The following is a 22,156-nucleotide window of genomic DNA, read 5'->3' on the forward strand; positions in this document are numbered from 1 at the left end:
CCATCCCTGGCAGTGTTCAAGGCCAGGTTGGACGAGGCCTTGGGTGATATGGTTTAGTGTGAGGTGTTCCTGCCCATGGCAGGGGGTTGGAACTGGATGATCTTAAGGTCCTTTCCAACCCTAACTATTCTATGATTATATGTAACATAAAAGAACTGAGTGGCAAAGGAAGGGTGATCATGCCTTTGGAGGAGCGATCCCCATGTGCCTCAGCGCTGAATAAAGCATACCTACCTTACAATACTAATGAGTTGTGGAGTCTATCCGCGTATCAAATGGAGCCAGGCTGAGAACATTGGGGCTGTTCAGCCTGGAGAAGCTGTGTGGAGACCTCAGAGCAGCTTCCAGTGTCTGAAGGGGGCTACAGGGATGCTGGAGAGGGACTCTTCATCAGGGACTGTAGGGACAGGATAACGGGTGTGAGATGAAAATAAATGTGCAAGCAATTCTCAGAACACAGGGAGCTGAGCCACTCATTGTAGCTGATGGTCAACTGAGGCTGCTTCCTTCTGCACTGTGATGGTGGTGGTGAAAACCTGACAGGATCTGTAGATCTTGTACTTTCAAGCGTGTTGTGTGTGTATATACGTATGTATGGAGATAGGCTGAGAACATTGGGGCTGTTGAGCCTGGAGAAGCTGTGGGAGACCTCAGGGCAGCTTCCAGTGTCTGAAGGGGGCTACAAGGATGATGGGGAGGGACTACAGCAATAGGACAAGGGGTGATGGGTTCAAACTGAAACAGGGGAAGTTCAGGTTAGACATAAGGAAGAAGTTGTTCCCTGTGAAGGTGCTGCCACTTCCCCACGTCCATTCTCCTTTTCATGAAGAAACACCTCAATTTAGCAACCCACAGCGATGTGTGAAGCAAGCAGACAGCATTGCTCTGTTCTTCCTGCCCTGGGAGAACGTACACCTCGTGGCCCACGCTTCAGACCCCTTCATAAGGAACTTGCTCCAAAAGTCCTTCCCCTTTTGAGCACAAACCCTGTTTGTCAGTGATGCAGCAGGCAGGAGACTGACGGTGATAGAGGACCCCCAGGAACGTGATGTGGAAAGTGGGAGTTTGCCTTAAAGCTGGAATTGAGCAAATACTAACACAGAGAAAGGTGAAAGCGTGAAAGCTTCTGAAGAAAAACCCTTTAAATTTCATCATTTCCTTGTGGAAACGCATTGATGGAGCCTAACAATTGCTATTGACCTTTAAAATAGGTGATTACAAAGGAAGAATTGGCAATCTGGGAATAAGGAGTTTACTCGGATGCAGATGTTTTTGCCCGTGCGCTCAGTACTGGGATTTGTGGAGCTAAAGGAGGGGCTGGGGGCAAAGGGATGTGTGCGAACTGTCTCCGGAATCCTCTTCTCTAGATTAGTGGGATAACAAGAGTCTGACCCTTCCAATGCTGCTGCAATGGTTTGGGGGATTAGGATCGATGCTCTGAGGAAGAGCAAAGGGTCAGCAAATAGAGTGCAGGGGAGGATGGAGCAGGGGAAGCAGGCAGGGTACAAGGGGAAGGATTGGAGCAGCAGCAGTCAAAGCAGGAGGTTACAGAGCAGGGCAGGAAGAGATTTTCCACCTAAGGAGGAATTAAACAATAGACATCAAAAATAAAACCCTTGTTTTTATGCTTTACAGGGAAAAACGTGACCATCACAACACTGTTGTGGGGATGCGGCTGCTCTGCTTTATGGACGTGGTGCTGAATCGCCTTTCTTTCCCATCCCTTCCCATCTGCAAAACCATTTCTGCTTTTAGGCTACTTCAGCACCAATCCCCTTCAATGGATCCCGAATCTCCTGGGTAGGAAAGGGCCTCAGAGCATCCAGCCTGGCCTTGAACACTGCCAGGGATGGGGCAGCCAAAGCTTCTCTGGGCACCCTGTGCCAGCGCCTCAGCACCATCACAGTAAAGAGCTTCTTCCTTATCTCTAACCCAAACTTCCCCTGTTTCAGTTTGAACCCATCACCCCTTGTCCTATTGCAACAGCCCCTGATGAAGAGTCCCCCTCCAGCATCCCTTCCTTTTAGGCAGGGTCTAACACTGCTCAGAGCCCTAAACGCCATCCTAAAAGCACCACCGAACCCATTGTGCTGTGAGTAATGCTTCACGAGGCAGCTCTTCCTTTCCTAAAGGTTTCATCCTGCACTTCAGAGCACAGCCAAATCCCTCCACTTCCTAAGGACGATATCCCAAACCCCTCTGCCTCCGCACAGGGGAATCTCCCTCCCTCCCATCCCAGCCAGAGCCAGGGAACTGGTACAATCCCTAATGTTGACACACTTAATGTTTGGTAACAACAGAGGGGAGAGAATCTGTTTATCTCAAACCCCATTTGGAGTGACATAAGACTATCACTTTTTTGGTTAAATACCAGAAAGAATATCAATTCTTTGGCTGATGTCAATCTCACCAGATCCATGGAGACTGACAGCTCCTGTTTCCTGGGCTGGGGAAGGAGGAGGAAGGGGGAGCTGCTTCCTCACAATTGGTTGACAAGCATGTTTCTTTCCATTGTGGTGGGGAACAAGCACCCAACCGTTGAGTGAGGGGCTCTGGAGACCTGATGTACTAGGTTTGGGTGCAAGGGTTGGTACCAGGAGGCTACAGGGTGGCTTCTGTGAGAAGCTGCGGGAAGCTTCCCCATATCCAACAGAGCTGATGCCAACGAGCTCCAAGCACCTTTGGGATAATGGATTTAAGAAGGAGAAAACTGCACGTACAGCTGGAGAGAGGAGTGAGAGCATTGAGAGGAGCAGCCCTGCAGAGACAAGGTGAGCGCAGGAGGAGGCAGGAGGTGCTCCAGGGCTTCCCCTGCAGCCCATGATGCTCCATGTGGAGCAGGGGAGCCCACGCTAACCCTGACCTTCCTGCTGCCTTCTCTTTGGGTAGGCTCTCAGAGGATCACAGTTCAGTGTGCTGATCCCATGGAGCAGCGTTCCCAACATTCCCATCCGGGCTCTCAGGGTTAACATGATCCCCCCAGACAGGTGCTGACCTCCTGATCCAGCTGGAGGAGAAATAACCCGGGATTAGAGCTGACAGAACTCTTCTATCAGAGCTGTGAAGTGATTCAGGGAAGCTTAAAGGGCTCATTTGTCTGAAGGAAAAGGCATGAAGGAAGGAAGCTGTCGCCTGGAGAAGGGGAAAAGGTGGGATTAAGGCAGAGAAGCTGGAGGGGAAGGGCTGGGAATCAGCCTCAACACTTCATGCCCTCGACGAGCAGGTACAAGGTGCCTGTTCCATGAGAGGTGGCATCGATGGAGCTGGCTTCTTCAGCAGGCACCTGAGGCTGCGCTCTCTGGTGGCTATGATGCAGGATGAGGTCTCTTCAGCCCTGCTCCATCCCTGGCAGTGTTCAAGGCAGGCTGGATGGGAACAGGAGGGAGACCCACTGCAATGTGCAGGAGGATGAATCGTTGAATGGTTTGGGTTGGAAGGGGCCTTAAATCCCATCCAGCTCCAACCCCTGCCATGGGCAGGGACCCCTTCCACTGGAGCAGCTTGCTCCAAGCCCCTGTGTCCAACCTGGCCTTGAGCACTGCCAGGGATGGGGCAGCCACAGCTTCTCTGGGCACCCTGTGCCAGCGCCTCAGCACCCTCACAGGGAAGAGCTTCCTCCTCGTTGCCAGGTACCCCTGTCCAAGCGCCATCAGCACAGACGCTGCTGTCAATAACTCACAAGTTTCTAGGAACAGCTTGAACAACTTTTATTTTTCCTTTAAAGTGCTTCAAACAGAAGAACAAGCTCTTTAGAAACATCGGTTGCAACGATTAAAACAGGAACCACTCGCAACCCGCTTCCTGCCTCCATCAAGTACAGGGAAACCAACGACTCCAACCCCCCCCCCGACGCTTCTCCCTCCCATTTTGGGGTGTTTTCCCACCCCACACGTTCACAACACGGAACACACGGAGGTTTCTTCCCAGACACAGCCTAAGGCCGTGCCCGCGCGTTGCTTCAGCACCCGCATCCCTTCAGGTTTGTTCCAGGTGAAGGATGTTCCTTCGCCGTTCTTCTGGCCCCCGGTTCCAGGCTGGAAGGGCCGGTCAAGGCATAAAGAAATCACTTGGCCAGAGTGTTTGAAGAGCAGCAAACACCCAGTTATGTGCTGGCAGCGAAAGCAGAGCTGGGAGCAAGAGCTCCCTGCCCAAGGCCTCGTGGAACAGCTTGAGCATGGAAAGAGCAAGACCAGAGGCAAACCCATAGAGCCACGTTATGGTTGTGCTTGAAATGGACCCAGGGACAGGCTGCTGCTGGGCCACCAAAACCCTGCCTGGGTTCAGTGAGCAGCAGAGCCGGAGTGCTCCCTCCATGGGTTTGCAAGGAACACGAGGAGATCTGGGACATGAGCAAGTGGGGAATGTTTCCCTGCTCCTGTTCCTCATCTTCCCCCTCTACAAGGAAACATCCAGGTCCTCAAACCATTTCCATCCGATCACTTAAGAGGTTTTAACAAAGCCATTACACAGACTCTGGCCTCAGCGCTGTTGCGTGTGGCCACTTACGTATGCAGAGAGTGAACTGCGCTGGGGGGAAGAAACCTGTCTGCAGGACAGCAGAGCGGAGGAACAGAGAACGAAGACAGAACAGCTTCAAGACACCTTTTCCTAAGCACAAGTGCCAAGGTCCCCGTGCAGAGCCCCACCGTGGCCTCTGGAGATGCTCTGCTGTCACCAAGCCACCGTGAGGGTGCTTTAACATCCCCTCGATGGCAGCAGAAGGCAGTTTGGGGACCGTGCTGCTCGGAGGGAGGTGTCAGATATTGCTGACAGGGCCCAGTACAGCCCTGCTGAGAAGAACTTTATATATTCAAGTGCAAAACATTCAAGCTTTGGAGGAGAGAAAAGGCCGAGCTAAGGCAGAAGGGGAACGTGCTCAAGAGGAAGGGAAAAGGTGCAGTTCGCTCCTTATCAACATTGGCACTTGTGTGTGGGGAGCACCTACAATGCAGAAGTCCTGGGAAGCAGATGTATGGGGAGGGAGCAGGGAGCCAGTGTGAGAATCCAGCTCTGGTTTCCCTTTCCTCATTCCCAACTGACATAAACCTTCTCTGCTCAGCATCGCTGAGGCTTCTCCCAACCCTTCTGCCCATTCCATGGTGCTCTCCTGCTGCTGGGCTGGATTCTACCTGTGCTCACCTCCTCCCTGCTTGCTTTCAGGTCAAATGGGGAGCTTCTCCATGAGAGGAACCCCCAGAAAGGGATTCGAGTTCTCAGGCCATGGGTCCTCTTGATGACACAGGCAGAGAGAGGCTTCGGGTGCTTCCTACATTGGGAGAAACACTTTCCCTTGGACCCTCATGTCTTAAACCAGAAGAAAAGGCCCTGCACAAGGGCAGAAGAAGCATAAAGACATGGGGGGAGAAGTGCAAAAGCCCAGATTGCTTCCTCCTAGGGCCCCAAGCCAGTAGGGAATCAGGTAGGAATGAGGCTCGTGGTCGGTATCTTCCCAGCTAACACATCCTCCTCCTTGTATGATGGGCTCCAAGGTAGAGATGACCATGACAGTGACACCAAACCTCCTTCCTCCTGCCAGCTCTCATCCCAACAGCCTGTTTCTCCCACCTCAGACTTCGAGCACGACCTAACACTGTCTTTATCCAGCTGTAGTTTGTCTTGGAATGCTTGGCCTGCTCTTCCCCCAGTGTCACCTCTTCCTACCTGCTGCCCCTGCAGAGCTCCTGCCAAAGCACCCACACACAGGGGTGGGATGGCTCTGCTGCCTGCACTTAAACTCACCTCGCTCAGATGAGCTGGCAGCAGAGGGAAAGCTGCCCGAGATGGGATGTGCTGGGCTGAGAATGGGATCTCAGAGCCTGCTACTGTCCTACTGCGAAAGGCACGGTTTCTCCACGGCGTGGTATAACTGGAAGGAATTGAGGAAAGAATAAGAAGGATTTGAAGGGATCTGGTAAGTCTGGGAGAGGTACAGGAGGGAGAAGGAGCCTCACACGTCCTCACACTGACCCTCTGCCTGCATGGGCACCTTCTCCAGCCAAAGGCCTGGCAGAACAAGAGGAGCAACATCCTTTCTAGAGCCTTTCCCAGCATCGCCCAGTCCTCCAGTGCAGCCAGGAGCATCACCCACCAGCCTCAGGCCAATGTCCTTATGGCCACTCATAAGTCACCAACAAGAAGCATTTAAGTGCTTTGGGTGAGCCCAGGCCACCAGAGACTGACACCAGAGCATGGATGTGGTACAACCCGAGGTGTCTGGTGCCAGCACTGGCTTGAAGGAGCCCTGTGGTGGGTGATGACTGACCTGCCAGTGAGGGCTGGATGCACGCCTGACCTCCCAGGGTGTCATGCACAGAGGTGGTGGGTGCTCAGACACCCATCTCCACACATGAGCTTCAGTCCTAGTGGTGTTTCCTGCTGCACTGAGAAAGACAACACCAAGCCAGCGGTGGGGCAGGTGGTGGAAGGTGATTCCTGTGCACGCAGGGAGTTTTGAGCTGAGGAACTGAGGCAGCATCACACAGCAAAGGAACCAACACCACCCATGGCTGGGCAGTGACATTGGCTTGAGGCCTTTATGGCCTCCACCTCCAGCAGCATCTCCCATATGGTTGGGTACTGGCATACTGGAGCCAGCTCTTCAGATGGAGACTCTTCATTTGGGGTACAAGAGGAAGAGAAAGAGGTGTCCAACAGTAGCTCCTTCCCCTCATTGCCTATGTGCTGGTAAAGCCTAACTAAGCTTAAGCATCCTGATGTTCAACCAGTTGAACACCATCCATCAGCCAGCATACAGCACTTCAGAGAAGAGATATGGAAGTGTGTGGGCAGAAGAGCAGCAGCAGCAGGAGGAAGACATGGGCAAGGTGGTTGGTTTCCAGCTCTCAAATGCCCATGGACCACTTAAAGCATTGGCAGATGAGCGCCTGAGAAGATGCTGCTCGGTCACAACAACAGGAACCTAAGGAGGCATCAGCCTCATGGGGAGGGCTCAGCTCCTCCCCATAGGGTGGGTGACAGCCCATCACCCTATAGCTCCCTGGAGCCAGAGCTGGGATAAGCTTGGGCTGGGAAGGAGCAGATAACCTTTGGCAAACAGAAGCCACTGGAGCCCTCTTGGAAGAGGAGGGGGAGTGCAGGGATGCTCGCAGCGTGTTTATTGGAGGAGTGCTGGTCTCTGGGGAGAGGTTACTTGGTCTTGTTTTCTCCCAGTGGGATCTGGAGGAGCGTTGGAGACTGCTCCATGATGCGGACCAGCAGCTGGTCAATGTAGTTCTCCAGTTCATGGATGTGCTCCTCCTTCTTGCTCAGCTCCTTCTCCTTCTGCAGCAGGAGCTCGATGAGTTCATCGTGGGTCAAGTGATAATACTTGGCTGCCTGGTCCAGAACGGTGGGATCCTGTGGCAGGAACCAAGAGGAACAGTCAGTGAGTCATAGAATCGTATCATGGAATGGTTTGGGTTGGAAGGGGCCTTAAGTCAAACAAAACCCAACAGTTAAAAGCTAAAGGTGGGAGCACAACAGAGCCCATTCCCTTGGTACGAGACCTGCCATCAGCTATCGCCCTTCTGGGGCTTCCACCCTCCCCAGTCCTCCAGCAGCAGGAAAAGAGAATTAGGAGCTGAAAAACCCCTTCAGGAGCTCCCAGAGGACGAGAGCTCCAAGGGATCCAGGTTTCCAGACAGGCTGGAGCAGCACAGGGGAGCAGGACCCAGACATCACATCCCAGATAAGGTGAGATGCTCCTAACCCATAACATGAACTACCTGTGGAACCAGAAAGGGCTTTCTGGGCACAGAGGCTGTACTTGTCCTTCCACTCAGGGGAGCCCCAGCAGCAGCATTTTACAGGGCAGGTTGGGGATGCAAACAGAGCAGCAGTGGAGAAGGAGGACAGGAAAGGAGGAGAAGGCACCCCCTGACACTGTGCCCTCAGGCATCCCACATGGGTGTTTTCCCTGCCTCACCATGCCAGTGTATGGGATACAGAGGCAAGAGGCAGGAGCAAGGCTCCAGGAAGAACTTTCCCATCTGCCTTCAGGACTTTCATCAAGCACTAATCCCATCCCATCCCATCCCATCCCATCCCATCCCATCCCATCCCATCCCATGCCATTAGGGACTGTAGTGGTAGGACAAGGGGTAATGGGTTCAAACTGAAACAGGGAAAGTTTAGATTGGATATAAGGAGGAAATTCTTTCCTGTGAGGGTGGTGAGGCACTGGAATGGGTGCCCAGGGAGGTTGTGAATGCTCCATCCCTGGCAGTGTTCAAGGCCAGGTTGGACAGAGCCTTGGGTGCCATGGTTTAGTGTGAGGTGTCCCTGCCCATGGCAGGGGATTGGAACTGGATGATCTTAAGGTCCTTTCCAACCCTAACTGTTCTGTGATTCTATGATCCTCTCATCTTTGTGGATAACCTGGCATTGGCTCACACCCTGTACAACATAAACCCCAATCCAAAGCAAGCAATGGGAGAACAAGAGGGTGAGAAGGCCCAGAGACCAAGCCATAGAGGAAGGCAACCAGGACTGAGGGCATCAGGGTTAACACACATGGCTCTGCCCCCGCTGTGACAGGACCCAGTTGTACCTCCTCTGTCATAGACTCATAGAATCATAGAATGGTTAGGGTTGGAAAGGACCTTAAGATCATCCAGTTCCAACCCCCCTGCCATGGGCAGGGACACCTCACTCTAAACCATCTCACCCAAGGCTCTGTCCAACCTGGCCTTGAACACTGCCAGGGATGGAGCATTCACAACCTCCCTGGGCAACCCATTCCAGTGCCTCACCACCCTTACAGGAAAGAACTTCTTCCTTATATCCAATCTAAACTTCCCCTGTTTAAGTTTTAACCCATTACCCCTTGTCCTGTCACTACAGTCCCTAATGAAGAGTCCATCCCCAGCATCCCTATAGGCCCCCTTCAGATACTGGAAGCTGCTCTGAGGTCTCCACGCAGCCTTCTCTTCTCCAGGCTGAACAGCCCCAACTTTCTCAGCCTATCTCCATACAGGAGGTGCTCCAGCCCCTGATCATCCTCGTGGCCTCCTCTGGACTTGTTCCAACAGATCCATGTCCTTTTTATGTTGAGGACACCAGAACTGCACACAATGCTCCAGGTGAGGTCTCACGAGAGCAGAATAAAGGGGCAGGATCACCTCCTGTCCCCAGCTCCATAACACCTGGAGGAGGTGGGAACGCAGCTCTCACCTCAGAGGGATGTTCCTACCTTTAACTGCTTGGAGTCTGCCTTCTCCGAGTGAGAGGAGGGGGCCACAGGCTGGACACTGCTCGTGGTGGCTGTCTTCAGCTTCTCGAGCCCATTGCTCAGAGCAGCCGTCAGGCTGGACCTGTGCTGCTGCTTCTTCTCACTGGGGCCCTCCTGCACCGCAGCGCTGATGGGTTTCACTGGGTGAGGACTGAGGAGAACAAGGAGGTTGGACAGTTAAACCCCCCCGGATGGGGAGCAACACTGAGCTCTCCATGGGGTTCTTCACAGCCTGGTTTGGTTTCGAAGGGAGCTTAAAGCCCCTCCAGCTCCAACCCCTGCCACAGGCAGGGACCCCTTCCACTGGAGCAGCTTGCTCCAAGCCCCTGTGTCCAACCTGGCCTTGAACACTGCCAGGGATGGGGCAGCCGCAGTTATTATGGGGATGGGACCCACTTACGACATTTGGTGAGCTCCACACAGCTCAGCTGCTCTCCAGCACCATTTCCACCCAGAGGTGAGATAAGCAGCCCCAGAACCTGTGTGTTTGGCTGAGATAGGGAACAGATCCCCATGCCCACACCTCTGCTGTTCAGCCTGCACTGAGTCCTGTGGGTCAAAACTCCCACCAGGCACTGGTGCCATAGGGGAAGCTCAACCCAGGTCCAGTGCCATCAGAGGCTGCTACATCCACTGCCCAGAGGGGGGGGTTGGGGCCCAGGAGCCCCCAGGTTAGAGTCTGGGGTCACCAGTGATGCTTCAGGGATGCTCCTGAACTGCCCCAGCCCAAGAGCTGGACTCCACCTGCCTGGAGACACCACTGAATTTGTCCCCTTAAACCAGCCAAGAGTGAGGAGCCCGTGTCTGAGGGCACCTTCTCTGCCACCGCAGAAGGAATTACAGCTTCACTTATTTTGGCCTCATTTTTCACCCAGAAGATTGTTTCTGGACTTAATCCAAGTCCTTTTGCTTTTCAGTGTGATGGAAAGAGAAGTGACCTGATGCTATTGTCCTGCAAGGAATACACAGACCTCAGGGTGAACCATAGAAGAGAATCATGGAATCAACCAGGCTGGAAAAGCCCTTTCAGCTCCTCCAGTCCAACCATTCCCAGCACTGCCAAGGCCACCACTAACCCATGGCACTGAGGCCTCGTCTCCACACTGTGTGAACACTTGCAGGGACAGTGCCTGCAGCCCTGCCCTGGGCAGCCTGTTCCAATGCCTGAGCACCCTCTGGGGCAGGAATTGGTCCTCAGCTCCATCTAAACCTGCCCTGGTGCAGCTTGAGGCCGGTTCCTCTTGTCCCATCCCTTGTTCCTTGGGAGCAGAGCCCAGCCCCTCCTGGCTCCATCCTCCTCTCAGGCACTTGGAGGCAGCCATCAGGTCCCCCCTGAGCCTTCTCTTCTCCACACTGAACCCCCCAGGTCCCTCAGCCCTTCCCCATCACACTTGGGCTCCAGGCCCTGCTCCAGCTCCATTGTAAATCCACCAAGAGCACTGCAAAGCCTCTGCTCCCACCAGATGCAGCAGCACAGGGATAACCCCCAGTGTTGGGCATCCAAAGTGCTGCAGGAGAAGGGGAACCTCAGCAAGGTGAGCAAATGCAGCGTGTCTTTACAATGGGGACGTCAGGGGGTTGGTAGGATGGGCTGGAGGAGGACTGACACCCACAGTGATGGTGTGAGCTGGGACTGACACCCCTCAAGTCCAGCTTGTGCTCAATGTGCTCTGAAGGCTTCCAACCCTGTTCCAGGACTGAGATGACGCCTCTGTCCCAGCCTCACTCATCACATGAGGCATAAGATGGGTGGCCCAAGTCCTCGAGGCTGGTGCCTTCATGCCATGTCAATGGTGATGGGATCAGGACGTATCAAGCAGTCTCCTTGTGCTGACAGGGCACGTCTGAAGTCTTCTTCAACCACGATGCTCCTGCCATCCATTTGCTATGAGAGGACAGCAGTGGTAGCCACTGACCAGCTCCACAAGCCAAAGGATCGTCCTTGTCACACCTTGTCAGAGCTGTCCAAGCACATGGACAGAGCCACGGCTCCAAAGCAGCATGGAAGGATGGAGAGGGATCCCATGAACCACTGTGGGAACAATCCTGTTCCTCAGAACACATGGTTCAGGAAGGAGACCAGTGAGGGAACTACTCATCCCAGCCAGATGTGAACGCAAGCAGCTCCAAATGCCATGATACAATCCCAGCCTGGTTTGGGTTGGGAGGGGCCTTAAATCCCATCCAGCTCCAACCCCTGCCATGGGCAGGGACCCCTTCCACTGGAGCAGCTTGCTCCAAGCCCCTGTGTCCAACCTGGCCTTGAGCACTGCCAGGGATGGGGCAGCCACAGCTTCTCTGGGCACCCTGTGCCAGCGCCTCAGCACCCTCACAGGGAAGAGCTTCTGCCTAAGAGCTCAGCTCAGTCTCCCCTCGGGCAGGTTCAAGCCATTCCCCTTGGCCTGTCCCTACAGGCCCTTGTCCCAAGCCCCTCTCCAGCTTTCCTGCAGCCCCTTTAGGCACTGGAGCTGCTCTAAGGTCTCCCCTTCAGGAGCCTTCTCTTCTCCAGGCTGCCCCAGCCCAGCTCTCTCAGCCTGGCTCCAGAGCAGAGGAAGGCCCAAAGCAGCATCTGCCTGTCTCACACCTCCGACATTCCCAATCCTGCCTCTTACAAGTGCCATAGGATGCTGCCTCAGTCACACACCAGTTCCCCATCACTTAAGCAGCTGCCCAACTGCTCCAAGGCATTGGAGTCCCCAGTGCACTGCCATGGGCTGTCCTTCAGGTCCCACCTGTACCAGTGACACCTTCCCAGTGGTGAAGGCACCATCCCTCCGCTCCCCAAAGAGCAGAAAGGGGATCCCCCACACCCCCGAGTGCTGCAGCGATGCTCTGAGCACCCCCATCCACCCAGCAGCCACACTTCCATGGTGGGAGCCCCCCTCACCGCAGGGCCTGCACACACAATCCCACCGCAGGCTCTTCCCGATGCTGATTTCCCTGGCTCCATCCTCAAATCCAGCCCCCAGGAGCTGTTCCAGGCCCCCAGCTCCCTGTGCCCAGGCCATGGGGCACCCAAAGCAGGCAGGAGCTGCTGTTATCACTCAGATACACAAGCCTACCACTTGACTTGCCACCTTGGGAGCCCTCTGGCCACCTGGGGAGAGGACTGGGACCCTGCAGGAGCTTCCATCCCTCCAAAGGAGTGCATGTACCCCCAGCACACCAGATTCCCAACAATCCACACCAGCTATCCGTACCAATCCAGGTACCAGCTCCTCTATCTCACTTTTGTCCCAGCTGAGCCTCAGTGTCCATTCTAAGTCTTCCTTTTCTCCTTCCACCTTATTTCTACCATATCTTTTGCCTACGTTGCCACTGAGCATCTTACTAAGGAGCTTCCTTAAGGAAAGGCAAACCTGGAAAAGGGCCCTTCCCGCTTTCCTCTCTCCCCTATGACAATGGGTCACCTCTCCCCAGCCTTAGGAAGCAGTGCAGAACCTGAGCCTTCCACAGGGACTGCAGTGACTCCTCAAAGGTGCCTCCTTCAAAGGTTCTTCAGTCCCAGCAGCAAGAATCCAAACCTTCCATGGTTTACAGGCAGAGCAACCAGAGCAGAGATGCTCCAGGCCTCCTCAGACCGGCACCAGGACAGAGGCCAGCACTGACACAAGGACCCCTTTCCTCCCACGAGACAGTGAGGACTTGGATGGCTGCAGTCATCCCCAAGGATGACCGTGAGCATGTACCAGCATGTACCAGCATGTACCATCATGTACCATCAGGTACCATCATGTACCACCATGTACCATCATGTACCATCATGTACCATCATGTACCATCATGTACCATCATGTACCATCATGTACCACCATGTACCACCATGTACCATCATGTACCATCATGTACCATCCACACGGACTGCCCTGGGACTGCACTCGTTGCCTCAATGTACCCTTTGGGATTGCAGGACACTTCTCTTTCCATCTCTACCCACAAACTGTGACCAAGGTTATCTGCTGGGGGATGAACAATCCAATTAGGAATGATTTGAGGATCTGGCCTCCATGAAGGGGTAAAATCCCAAACCAGCTCCCAGCCCCAGCTCCTGCTGCTCTTTGCTCCCGAGGACATCAAATCCCCACTCGAGCCAAGGAGGGATCCCCATGCAGAAGGACTGGAGCTCAGCTACTTTCTGCTGTGCCCATCTCCTGCCTCCCTCCCCAGCCCCATGACCAGCCCTGCTCTTGGGCTCGGGGGGGGTTTATCATCCCAGTGCCCCCATCAAGCTCCATTTGCCTCTGCAGCAGAAGTGAGGCCGACCAAATGAATCCCTGCCACAAGACCCATGCAGGTCCCCATGGAAACCACACGAGCTTGCTCCCTGATGCTCTGTGCAGAGCCCATCACCATCTTCTGCCCAGGCAGACCAGGGGAAGGTGCCCCAAGAGAACTTGAGGAACTGAAGGACACTGCAAGAGTCCTCGCCCTCAACTCAGCATCTTCCTCATGGCATTTCTACAGCCCAAAGCTGACCCAGGAGGAGGGAGACCCCCTTCTTTAATGATGCACTACCACAATACCCCCCTTCCCATTCCCATTATCCTTAAGGCTAAATCCCTTGGCTTCATAACCAATGGGCATCTCTGCAGGAGGAAGGGGAGATCAGCACCTGCCACCGCCCTGGTGACACCGCTTTTGGCTATGGAAGGAAGAAGGTTTTTAGTCCCTGATGGTCGTTTAAAAAGGAAAGAAACCAAAGCTGAATGAGAAGGGAAGGGGCAGGAGCTGTGCACATGCCATGAAGGAACTCATGAGAGCATTAACAGCTGGAGGCTCTCCTGGCAGGCATGGGAAAGGCACCTACTGCAAGCACAGGGAAGATGATGGAGCCAAACTTAGCATCGAGTGCAATGCGGATGCAATTCTGCTGCGTTTTCAGCTGGGGCAGGTCTTGGATGCATCAAACCCTTTACCCTGCATCAGGGCAAACACAGGACACCAGCGCCCGTTCCTCGTGACCCAAGAAAGCCAAAGCTTCAAAGCTGCTCAAGCTTGGACTCTCTGGGACCACGGGAAGGTGAGGGAAGAGTCCCTGCAGCAACACCACACGGAGCATCCTCCTTGGAGGCGGCTGCTGAGGGATCCACTTACCAACCCCGTTGCTAAGAGGGGATGGGAGCCAGGGTTCACGCCTACCAACCACAACATCCCTTCGCCTTCCCCGGAATGCTCACCTGGAGATCTGCTGGAAAAGGGGCTTCTCAGCTGGCTGTGTCTCCCTGGGCAAAACCAGGAGCGCTGAAGCTTGTGTGTCCCCGGGCTGTGGCATAGGGCAGGGCTGGGCGGCTGCGCGGCTGGTGGCGGCAGGGCAGGGGCAAGGGAAGTCAAACTGCTCTGGGTTAGTTGCAGCCACGAGGAAAGGGGTGGAGAAGGCCAAGGGCTGGTGGTCATGCAGGAAGGGTTGGCCTAGCGCGTCCCCGGGGAGGTGAGTGGGGAAGCCTGGCCCAAGAGCTTCCTCTTGGAGGCTGGAGAAGCTGGAGCCTCCCTGAGCAAACCTTTTGGGCAGCACAGCTTGAACAGGGACAGGCTCTGGTGGCTTCTCCACAAAGGGGTTGGTTGGGGGGTTGGGGCTGAGGGCTGGAGCAAAGGGGTTCCTCGGGGTTGAAGCATCCTCTTTGTGCCTCTCCTCTGCCCCTGCTGCCTTCCAGAAATCAGCCTTCTTGAAGTCTATCCCGGGCTCGCTGCTTGTGGGGCTGCCCTGCTCTGCCTCCCGGGGAGGAACAGCCACTGCCATGGGCTCAGCCCGGCCTCCTGCTGGCCCCATGGGGCCGGCCACCAGCTCCTGCTGCCCCTCACCATCACCCTGCACCGGCTCTGGCTGCGGTGGGCTCTCCCCATGCGCTAACCTTTGGGGTCGTGGTGCTGAGCTGAGACCCACAGGGTGACCGGATGCTTCCTGCTCTTCCAGAGCTGTCCAGAAGGTTTCCTGCTGGGCCAGGTCTAGCTTGGAAGGTGGGTTTAGTCTTGATGTACTGAGGTCCTCAGGGAATGGCTCCTGGTTGGAGGCCGTCCCCCACTCGGTCCCCATCAGAGGGGATAAACCTGACTGGCCTAATCCATCCAGGGAGAACTCTGACGGGCAGGTCTCGAAGTGCTCAGCTGCATGTGTCTCATTCACCTCTGATGGCTCTTCCCTCAAAGAGGCGGCCCCTTCTGCCAGCTCGTGAGCCCTCACCTCCAAATGAGCTGCTGAGTCCACAGGGGCAGATTCCCCATCTTTGGAGACCGGGAACTTGCTCCCAGCTACATCCACTCCCACTGTGGGAGATGCGGGGCCAGAGGGCTCGCTGCTCACACAGCTCCTCGGCAGCTCCACCTCTGCCTTTGGGCCCTCCGCCTCTTCCCGTTGCTCCTCACCCCCTCGCTGTGGGTTGCAAGCATCTTCCTCCTCTCCATCCCCTCCACCTCCCACGGCTGCGAACCACCTCGGCGGTTTGGGGGGGGGCGCAGTGGAGCTGGCCACCATCTCCTTCTCTTGGCTACCTGGCCATGGGGAGAGGACAACCTGAACGTCCCGAGCGTCAGAGCCGAGCCTCACGCGGCTGTCGCTGGCCTCCAGCCTCATGCTGGCCTGGAGCCGGTACACCGATGTCCGGATGTCGAAGGCGTCCTCCTCACCCCCAGCACCCGGAGGCTCCATCCCGGGCTCGGGGACCACAGGGAACCGCCGTGGGGCCACGTCTGGGAGCACCCGCGGGGGCACGGCCACCACGTTGCTGCCTGGCAGGGGCTGGGAGGGCGGCTCGGGGCTGAAGGTGCTGCTGGGCAGCAGGCGAGCGGCGCGGGAGCTGCTCTTGGCCTCGAAGGTGCCCTCGCTGAGGAAGGCCGGACGGGAGCTGAAGGTGCTCTCCTGCCCTGCCCCGCTCTGGCTGCTCTCGGATGGGTCAGGGCTGGTTTCGGTGGCTATGGTCATCCAGCCGTTTGTCCCTGCGCTAGAGGGGTCCTCCTCATTGCTGTCCCCTTCCTCCCTAACGCTGCTGGGAGCGCTCAGTGCTGTCGAAGCCTCTTTCTCCCCTGGGTTTCCCGATGCAAACGTGGTCGTCCAGACGGTAGGAGTGCTGCTTTTCCTCCTCCTCCCCATCGACCCCACAGCCACAGGGCTCAACACGTCCTCTATCACGGTGGCTTCCTGGGTTGTGCTCACCAGGTTTGCCCCCACGTCCAACCCCGAGAAGTTGGTCCAAGCCCGTAGAGCCGCGGGTATTTCAGTGCTGATCTGCGCCTCCGCCTTTTCAAACACCTTTGTCCCCTTCTCCTGCGGTGCCTCCACGGATCTCTCTGTGGGGCTGACGGCACCGGGATCATCGATGAAAGCCATGCCCTCCGCTGCCACCGAGGCAAAGAAGTTCTCCTTCTTCAGCTCCGGTTTGAGCCTGCTGGTGGCAAAGGCATCGAAGGTCTCGTCCCACTCCGAGAGGGGAGGAGGCACCGCGGGTACCTTGTCCGGAGGAGGAGGAAGGGCTCCTTGTGATGGGGGAGTTGTTTCAGGAACGGGGACACCAACGCTTGGGGCTGGAGACTCCCTCTCTGGGTCTTTATGTCTTAGGGAGGCAGAGGGACTGGAATCCTCAGAGGAATAAAAGCTCCCAGCGACCTCTGGAGCAGCGCGCGGCCCAGCCGGGAAACTAGAGAGAAAGTGAGTAGGTGAAGGAGAATTTAGTACCTGGTCAGCGAGGAGGTCCTCAAAGAAGGGATTGCTCTGCAGGGAGCTGAGGAATGGGTTGGTAGGGGACAAGCATCCGGATTGACCGTCTCCAAGAGCGGGAGAGAGGTTAGTGCTTGGCATGCTAGCGAGATGGGCTACGGCAGCAGGAGGAAACTGGGCAGGGGAGCAGGGAGGAAAAGGAGAAGGAGCATCTGAGCTGGTTTCTACCTGAGGAGACACTTCCAGGCTGTGGAGGGAAGACAAAAGAGTCCTCCTGGTTAATGCTGTGACAGAGCTGTAAGCACACACCACACACACTCCAAAGCAATGCAATGATCAAATACGTTCTCGTCTCTCCGGTTAGGCAGAGCAATGGTGATGGAGTCAAGGCATGGAGAGGGCATGCACGACACACAGGAGAGGGCAGCCCTTCTTCTAGAACGTCCTCTGCACTTCCCCTTCCTACCTCAGCAAGCCCCAGCGCTCAGGAGCCAAGAGGTTTCCCCCTCTCCTGCAGCCCAAGCACTGGGCTCAGGGGTTTTGCTGTGTACCAAGGGCAGGTTGAGCACAAGGAGCCAGGCTGGGCTCTTGGATTGGGGTTATTGAGCCAGGAGGAGCACCCAGGAGTGAGTCTTTCCCAGCTTATCCCAGTGCTTCATCACCTGTCTGCCAGCACGTCAGGGTGACAGCAGACGTGGTGCTCCCTCTGCCATGGGAGGGAGGGGAGGGCAACCAAGCAGGAGGGAGCACATGGCCAAGATGCGGCCCTGGATCCGCTCCTGACTCTGCCCAGTGTCCCCACATCCCCTTCATCCCATCACTTCGGGCCTGAAACCCCACGCAGGACCCCAAGGAGGAGGAAGGGATCCAGCACACATCAGATTCACACTGCACATCCTCCTGCACCTCACCCCATGTCAGGCAGCCAGTTCACTACTGCCTTTCCAAGAGGGACTACAGTGACTTTGCTGTGGGATTCACTGATCTTCCCTTGGGATCTCCCCTGGCAATGTGCATCACCCCATTCGGGATCATCATCTTGGTGGTTTTCACATCATGGTGGAGACACCCCATGTCCCAGCCAGTGCTCTGATACCACATTCCCTCCTCCTGAGCCCCCATCCCCTTCATCCACCCCTACCCAGAGCAATCCAGGATGGGAACACCCAGCACCAGGACTGAGCTGCCCCAAAACGGAGTCAATGGGATCAGCTCCTGCACCAGGCACCGCAGCCGGGCATCAGAGAGCCCCAGCCTTGGACTGGGAGAAACACGGCCATGCACCAGCAGCACTGCCCATGGCAAAGATCAATGAGGCATGAATGAAGGAACGGCCCTAGGGATACACCATGGCTCACCCGAGCTGCTGCTGGGGACCACAGGCAGCGCTGGGAGATCATGGTCAATGCGCTGTCAATGGGAAAGCTGCCTGGAAAACCCTGTTCATGTGCTTTAAGGATGCACAAAAGCCTCAAACACTTTTTAAAGCTCAAAAATGCCATCTTGAGGCAGAAGCTGAGGATGTGTGAAGGTGCAGCACAGAACCATGGAACCATGGAACCAACCAGGCTGGAAAAGCCCTTTCAGCTCATCCAGTCCAACCAGTCCCAGCACTGCCAAGGCCACCACTAACCCATGGCACTGAGGCCTCATCTCCATGCTGTGTGAACACTTGCAGGGACGGTGCCTGCAGCCCTGCCCTGGGCAGCCTGTTCCAATGCCTGAGCACCCTCTGGGGCAGGAATTGTTCCTCAGCTCCATCTAAACCTGCCCTGGTGCAGCTTGAGGCCGGTTCCTCTTGTCCCATCCCTTGTTCCTTGGGAGCAGAGCCCAGCCCCTCCTGGCTCCATCCTCCTGTCAGGCAGTTGGAGGCAGCCATCAGGTCCCCCCTGAGCCTTCTCTTCTCCACACTGAACCCCCCAGGTCCCTCAGCCCTTCGCCATCACACTTGGGCTCCAGGCCCTGCACCAGCTCCAGTGCCTTTCTCTGGCCCTGTTCCAGCCCCTCAAAGTCTCACAGCAGGCAGGGTACGTGCTGCCCATACCCTGGACCATGAGTGATGCACAGAGCCCGTGCTCACTGCAGCAGGGTGGCAGCTTCACAGCCCCCCTCACACATCAGCTTCCAAGCACCTGCCTGTGCAATCCATGCCACCAGAGTCCCTCCATCCCAGTGTTAAAGTAGGTAACAAACACAGCAAGCAGCTGAAGCTCAACTCCAGCACCCATCAGACACCACAGCAGATACTCCTGGGCAGAACTGGTGATTCAAGCACCAAAACACCCATAAAAAACATCATTTCCCCCCAGACCTGCAGTACAATTGATGCTGTGGGCAGAGAGAGCTCCTGGGTGACCTCTCCTGCAGTCACTACACAGCAGTGGTGGCCATGGCCAAGCATCCATCCCGGTCCTCACAGAGTCCATCCATGCTCTGCTGCTGCTCCATGCCCTCTTTGGACATGTACCTACACAGAAGATAACTCAGAGCTGCCCAGCTCTTCCTGGGTGTTTTGAGTTCCCAGTGAGCACAGAACATCTCCAGGACAAGCAATGGAAGCAGGTGATGGAGAAGGTGATGGATCTTTAGGCACAAATCAGCCTCGAAGGACCAGCTGTGCTTGGAGCCAACCTGTCCATGCATGCTGTGATGAGCAGGGACCCCTTCCACTGGAGCAGCTTGCTCCAAGCCCCTGTGTCCAACCTGGCCTTGAGCACTGCCAGGGATGGGGCAGCCACAGCTTCTCTGGGCACCCTGTGCCAGCGCCTCAGCACCCTCACAGGGAAGAGCTTCTGCCTTATCTCCAACCTGAACTTCCCCTGTTTCAGTTTGAATCCATCACCCCTTGTCCTGGCGCTCCAGTCCCTGATGGAGAGTTCCTCTCCAGCATCCCTATAGGCCCCCTTCAGATACTGGAAGCTGCTCTGAGGTCTCCACGCAGCTTCTCTTCTCCAGGTTCAACAGCCCCAGTGCTCTCAGCCTGGCTCCATACAGGAGCTGCTCCAGCCTCTGATCACCTTCATGGCCTCCTCTGGACTTGCTCCAACAGCTCCAGGTCCTTCTTACATTGAGTTTCCCCTCTCTGCTGAAGGATGCTGAGGAAAACCAGGAGCTGAGGACAGCGAATTCCTCTAGAGGGAAACCTCCGCCTGCAGCAGCCTGAGGGGAGATGATCTTTGCTGCATTCAAACGCTGACTCACCCTCCTCCTCCTCCTCCTCCTCCTTCTCCTCTCCCATAGCCCAGCACGCAGCTCCACCAGCCAAAATAAATAGCTGGTACCTTTCTGCCCTCGTTTCTGGGTTTGGCAGCACTTCACAGGCGTGGTTTAGCCTCTCTGCATTGAAAACAGAGAGCAGAAATCTTGCTGAGCAACCCCCCGATGGAAAAGTCTATTGGAAACAGCTTGTTCAATGCAGGGGTTTTCCCCTATGGATCGCAGCCTGGATTCCAGGCTGAAAGCAAACGCCCTGCAGGCACAGGGCATGGTCCCCAGCCCTCACAGCCCGTCTGCAACAGGATGGGTTAAGCTGCACCATGGAGATAAAGGGAATGTGCTCAAGTGCCAAGGTTTGGGGAGGGCAAGGCTCAACTCCAGCAAGAATAGGCTGAGGTTAAGAGCTGCATCGAAGCTCAAGTGGAAAATCCCTCCTAGGAGGGCTGGAGCATAGAATTCCAGCCTGGTGTGGGTTGGAAAACACCTTGAGATCATCCAGTTCCACCCCCTGCCACAGGCAGGGGCACCCCACAATGAACCATGCCACTCACAACCTGCTTCTGGCACCATTTCCCTGTGGACCAGCACAAGGGGTGAGGTGGGAAACCAGCAGGATCAGGGCACTGGAGGCCCCAGGAGCAGCTTCAAAGCCTGGCAGGGATCAGGCATTTCCTCCCATCGGGTTGGTGGGGAAAGGGTTGGGATAGGCTATGGCAGCCCAGGATATTTTTGGACAGGGTGGGAAGGAGGCAGAGGATAAAAGCAAATGCTGCTGTTGAACAGGAATTCGGGAGGTGAAAGGAGTGGCTTTAGGTCTCTGTGCAGGAACTGCTTTGCGTTCCCCTTGGTCCTCACCTGCCCATCAACACAATTGCAATGGACCAGTCCTGCTTTAGAGATGTGGCCCCAAAACCACACGGATAAATACATAAATAGCAGAGATGGGAACTGGGAAGTGGGAGCCCAGGTAGGTCCAAACCCCAGAACCTGCTTTCCATAGGATCCCAGCCTGGTTTGGGTTGGAAGGGACCTTAAAGCTCCTCCAGCTCCAACCCCTGCCACAGGCAAGGACCCCTTCCACTGGAGCAGCTTGCTCCAAGCCCCTGTGTCCAACCTGGCCTTGAACACTGCCAGGGATGGGGCAGCCACAGCTTCTCTGGGCACCCTGTGCCAGCGCCTCAGCACCCTCACAGGGAAGAGCTTCTGCCTAAGAGCTCAGCTCAGTCTCCCCTCGGGCAGGTTCAAGCCATTCCCCTTGGCCTGTCCCTACAGGCCCTTGTCCCAAGCCCCTCTCCAGCTTTCCTGCAGCCCCTTTAGGCACTGGAGCTGCTCTAAGGTCTCCCCTTCAGGAGCCTTCTCTTCTCCAGGCTGCCCCAGCCCAGCTCTCTCAGCCTGTCAAGAGAAGGTTTTTAACCTGCGAACAGCACCAGTGCTGTTATTTGTACAGGAGAAAGCACCGTTTCTCCTATGGCCAAGCCTGAGCTGCAGCCTCCCTTTATCATCCCGATTCACCCTGCAGGGAGCGGGCCCTGTGGAGCTCTGATAACACTGGAGGAAACCCTGAAAACAGTGAAGCCAATTGTTTTAGCCTCAGCTGAACCTGCTGAGCTCCTTCCTCACACACAGCCCTGGACCACACAACCTGAAGAACAACAAACCCCAAAGAGCAAACACCATCTCCCTACCGCTTCCATTGCAGCCGGTATCAAAGCCTGGTGGCTTTAGCAAAGCACAACCTTTGGGACCTCCTTCCTTGTGCAGGCAGTGAGTAACCAGCTGTAAATAAGTGCTGCTGATGGCTCAGCAAAACCCTGACCATAAAGAGAAGAGCAAAGCTCTTTGGAAAGCAGAAGTTAACCCAGAACCCTCCTGCTTTTAGACAGGGGCTGGTTTTGCAAGAGGTGCAAGACTTGGCTTAGCTGCAGGCTCATTTCAAGCTGAGCTTTGTAAAGCAGCTTTCTAATTACAGAGCTTTTCACTAATGACAGGTTGAGCTTTCTGGCCCCACAATGGTGCCTGCTTTTGAGGTTGTCTCCATCCCTCTGGCTCCAGGTGAAACTTGA

General features: G+C 55.7%; 1 protein-coding gene across 1 annotated transcript in view; it reads right to left on the reverse strand.

Moving 5' to 3' along the window:
* Nucleotides 1-7,092: 7,092 nt before the first annotated feature.
* RAB11FIP5 (RAB11 family interacting protein 5) overlaps nucleotides 7,093-22,156 on the reverse strand; it is a 37,162-nt gene continuing 22,098 nt past the window's right edge. Inside the window, exons 4-6 of the mRNA XM_061351926.1 lie at nucleotides 14,407-16,857; nucleotides 9,191-9,380; nucleotides 7,093-7,356 (exon numbers count right to left, since the gene is read on the reverse strand). Coding sequence (XP_061207910.1) covers nucleotides 7,147-7,356; nucleotides 9,191-9,380; nucleotides 14,407-16,857 — 2,851 coding nt within the window. The 3' untranslated portion in view covers nucleotides 7,093-7,146. The remainder of the gene's footprint in view (nucleotides 7,357-9,190; nucleotides 9,381-14,406; nucleotides 16,858-22,156) is intronic.

This window comes from Neopsephotus bourkii, unplaced genomic scaffold, assembly GCF_033783945.1.
Source record: "Neopsephotus bourkii isolate Nb327-2 ecotype Australia unplaced genomic scaffold, CSIRO-AGI_Nbou_v1 NB_616, whole genome shotgun sequence".
Taxonomy (NCBI): domain Eukaryota; kingdom Metazoa; phylum Chordata; class Aves; order Psittaciformes; family Psittacidae; genus Neopsephotus; species Neopsephotus bourkii.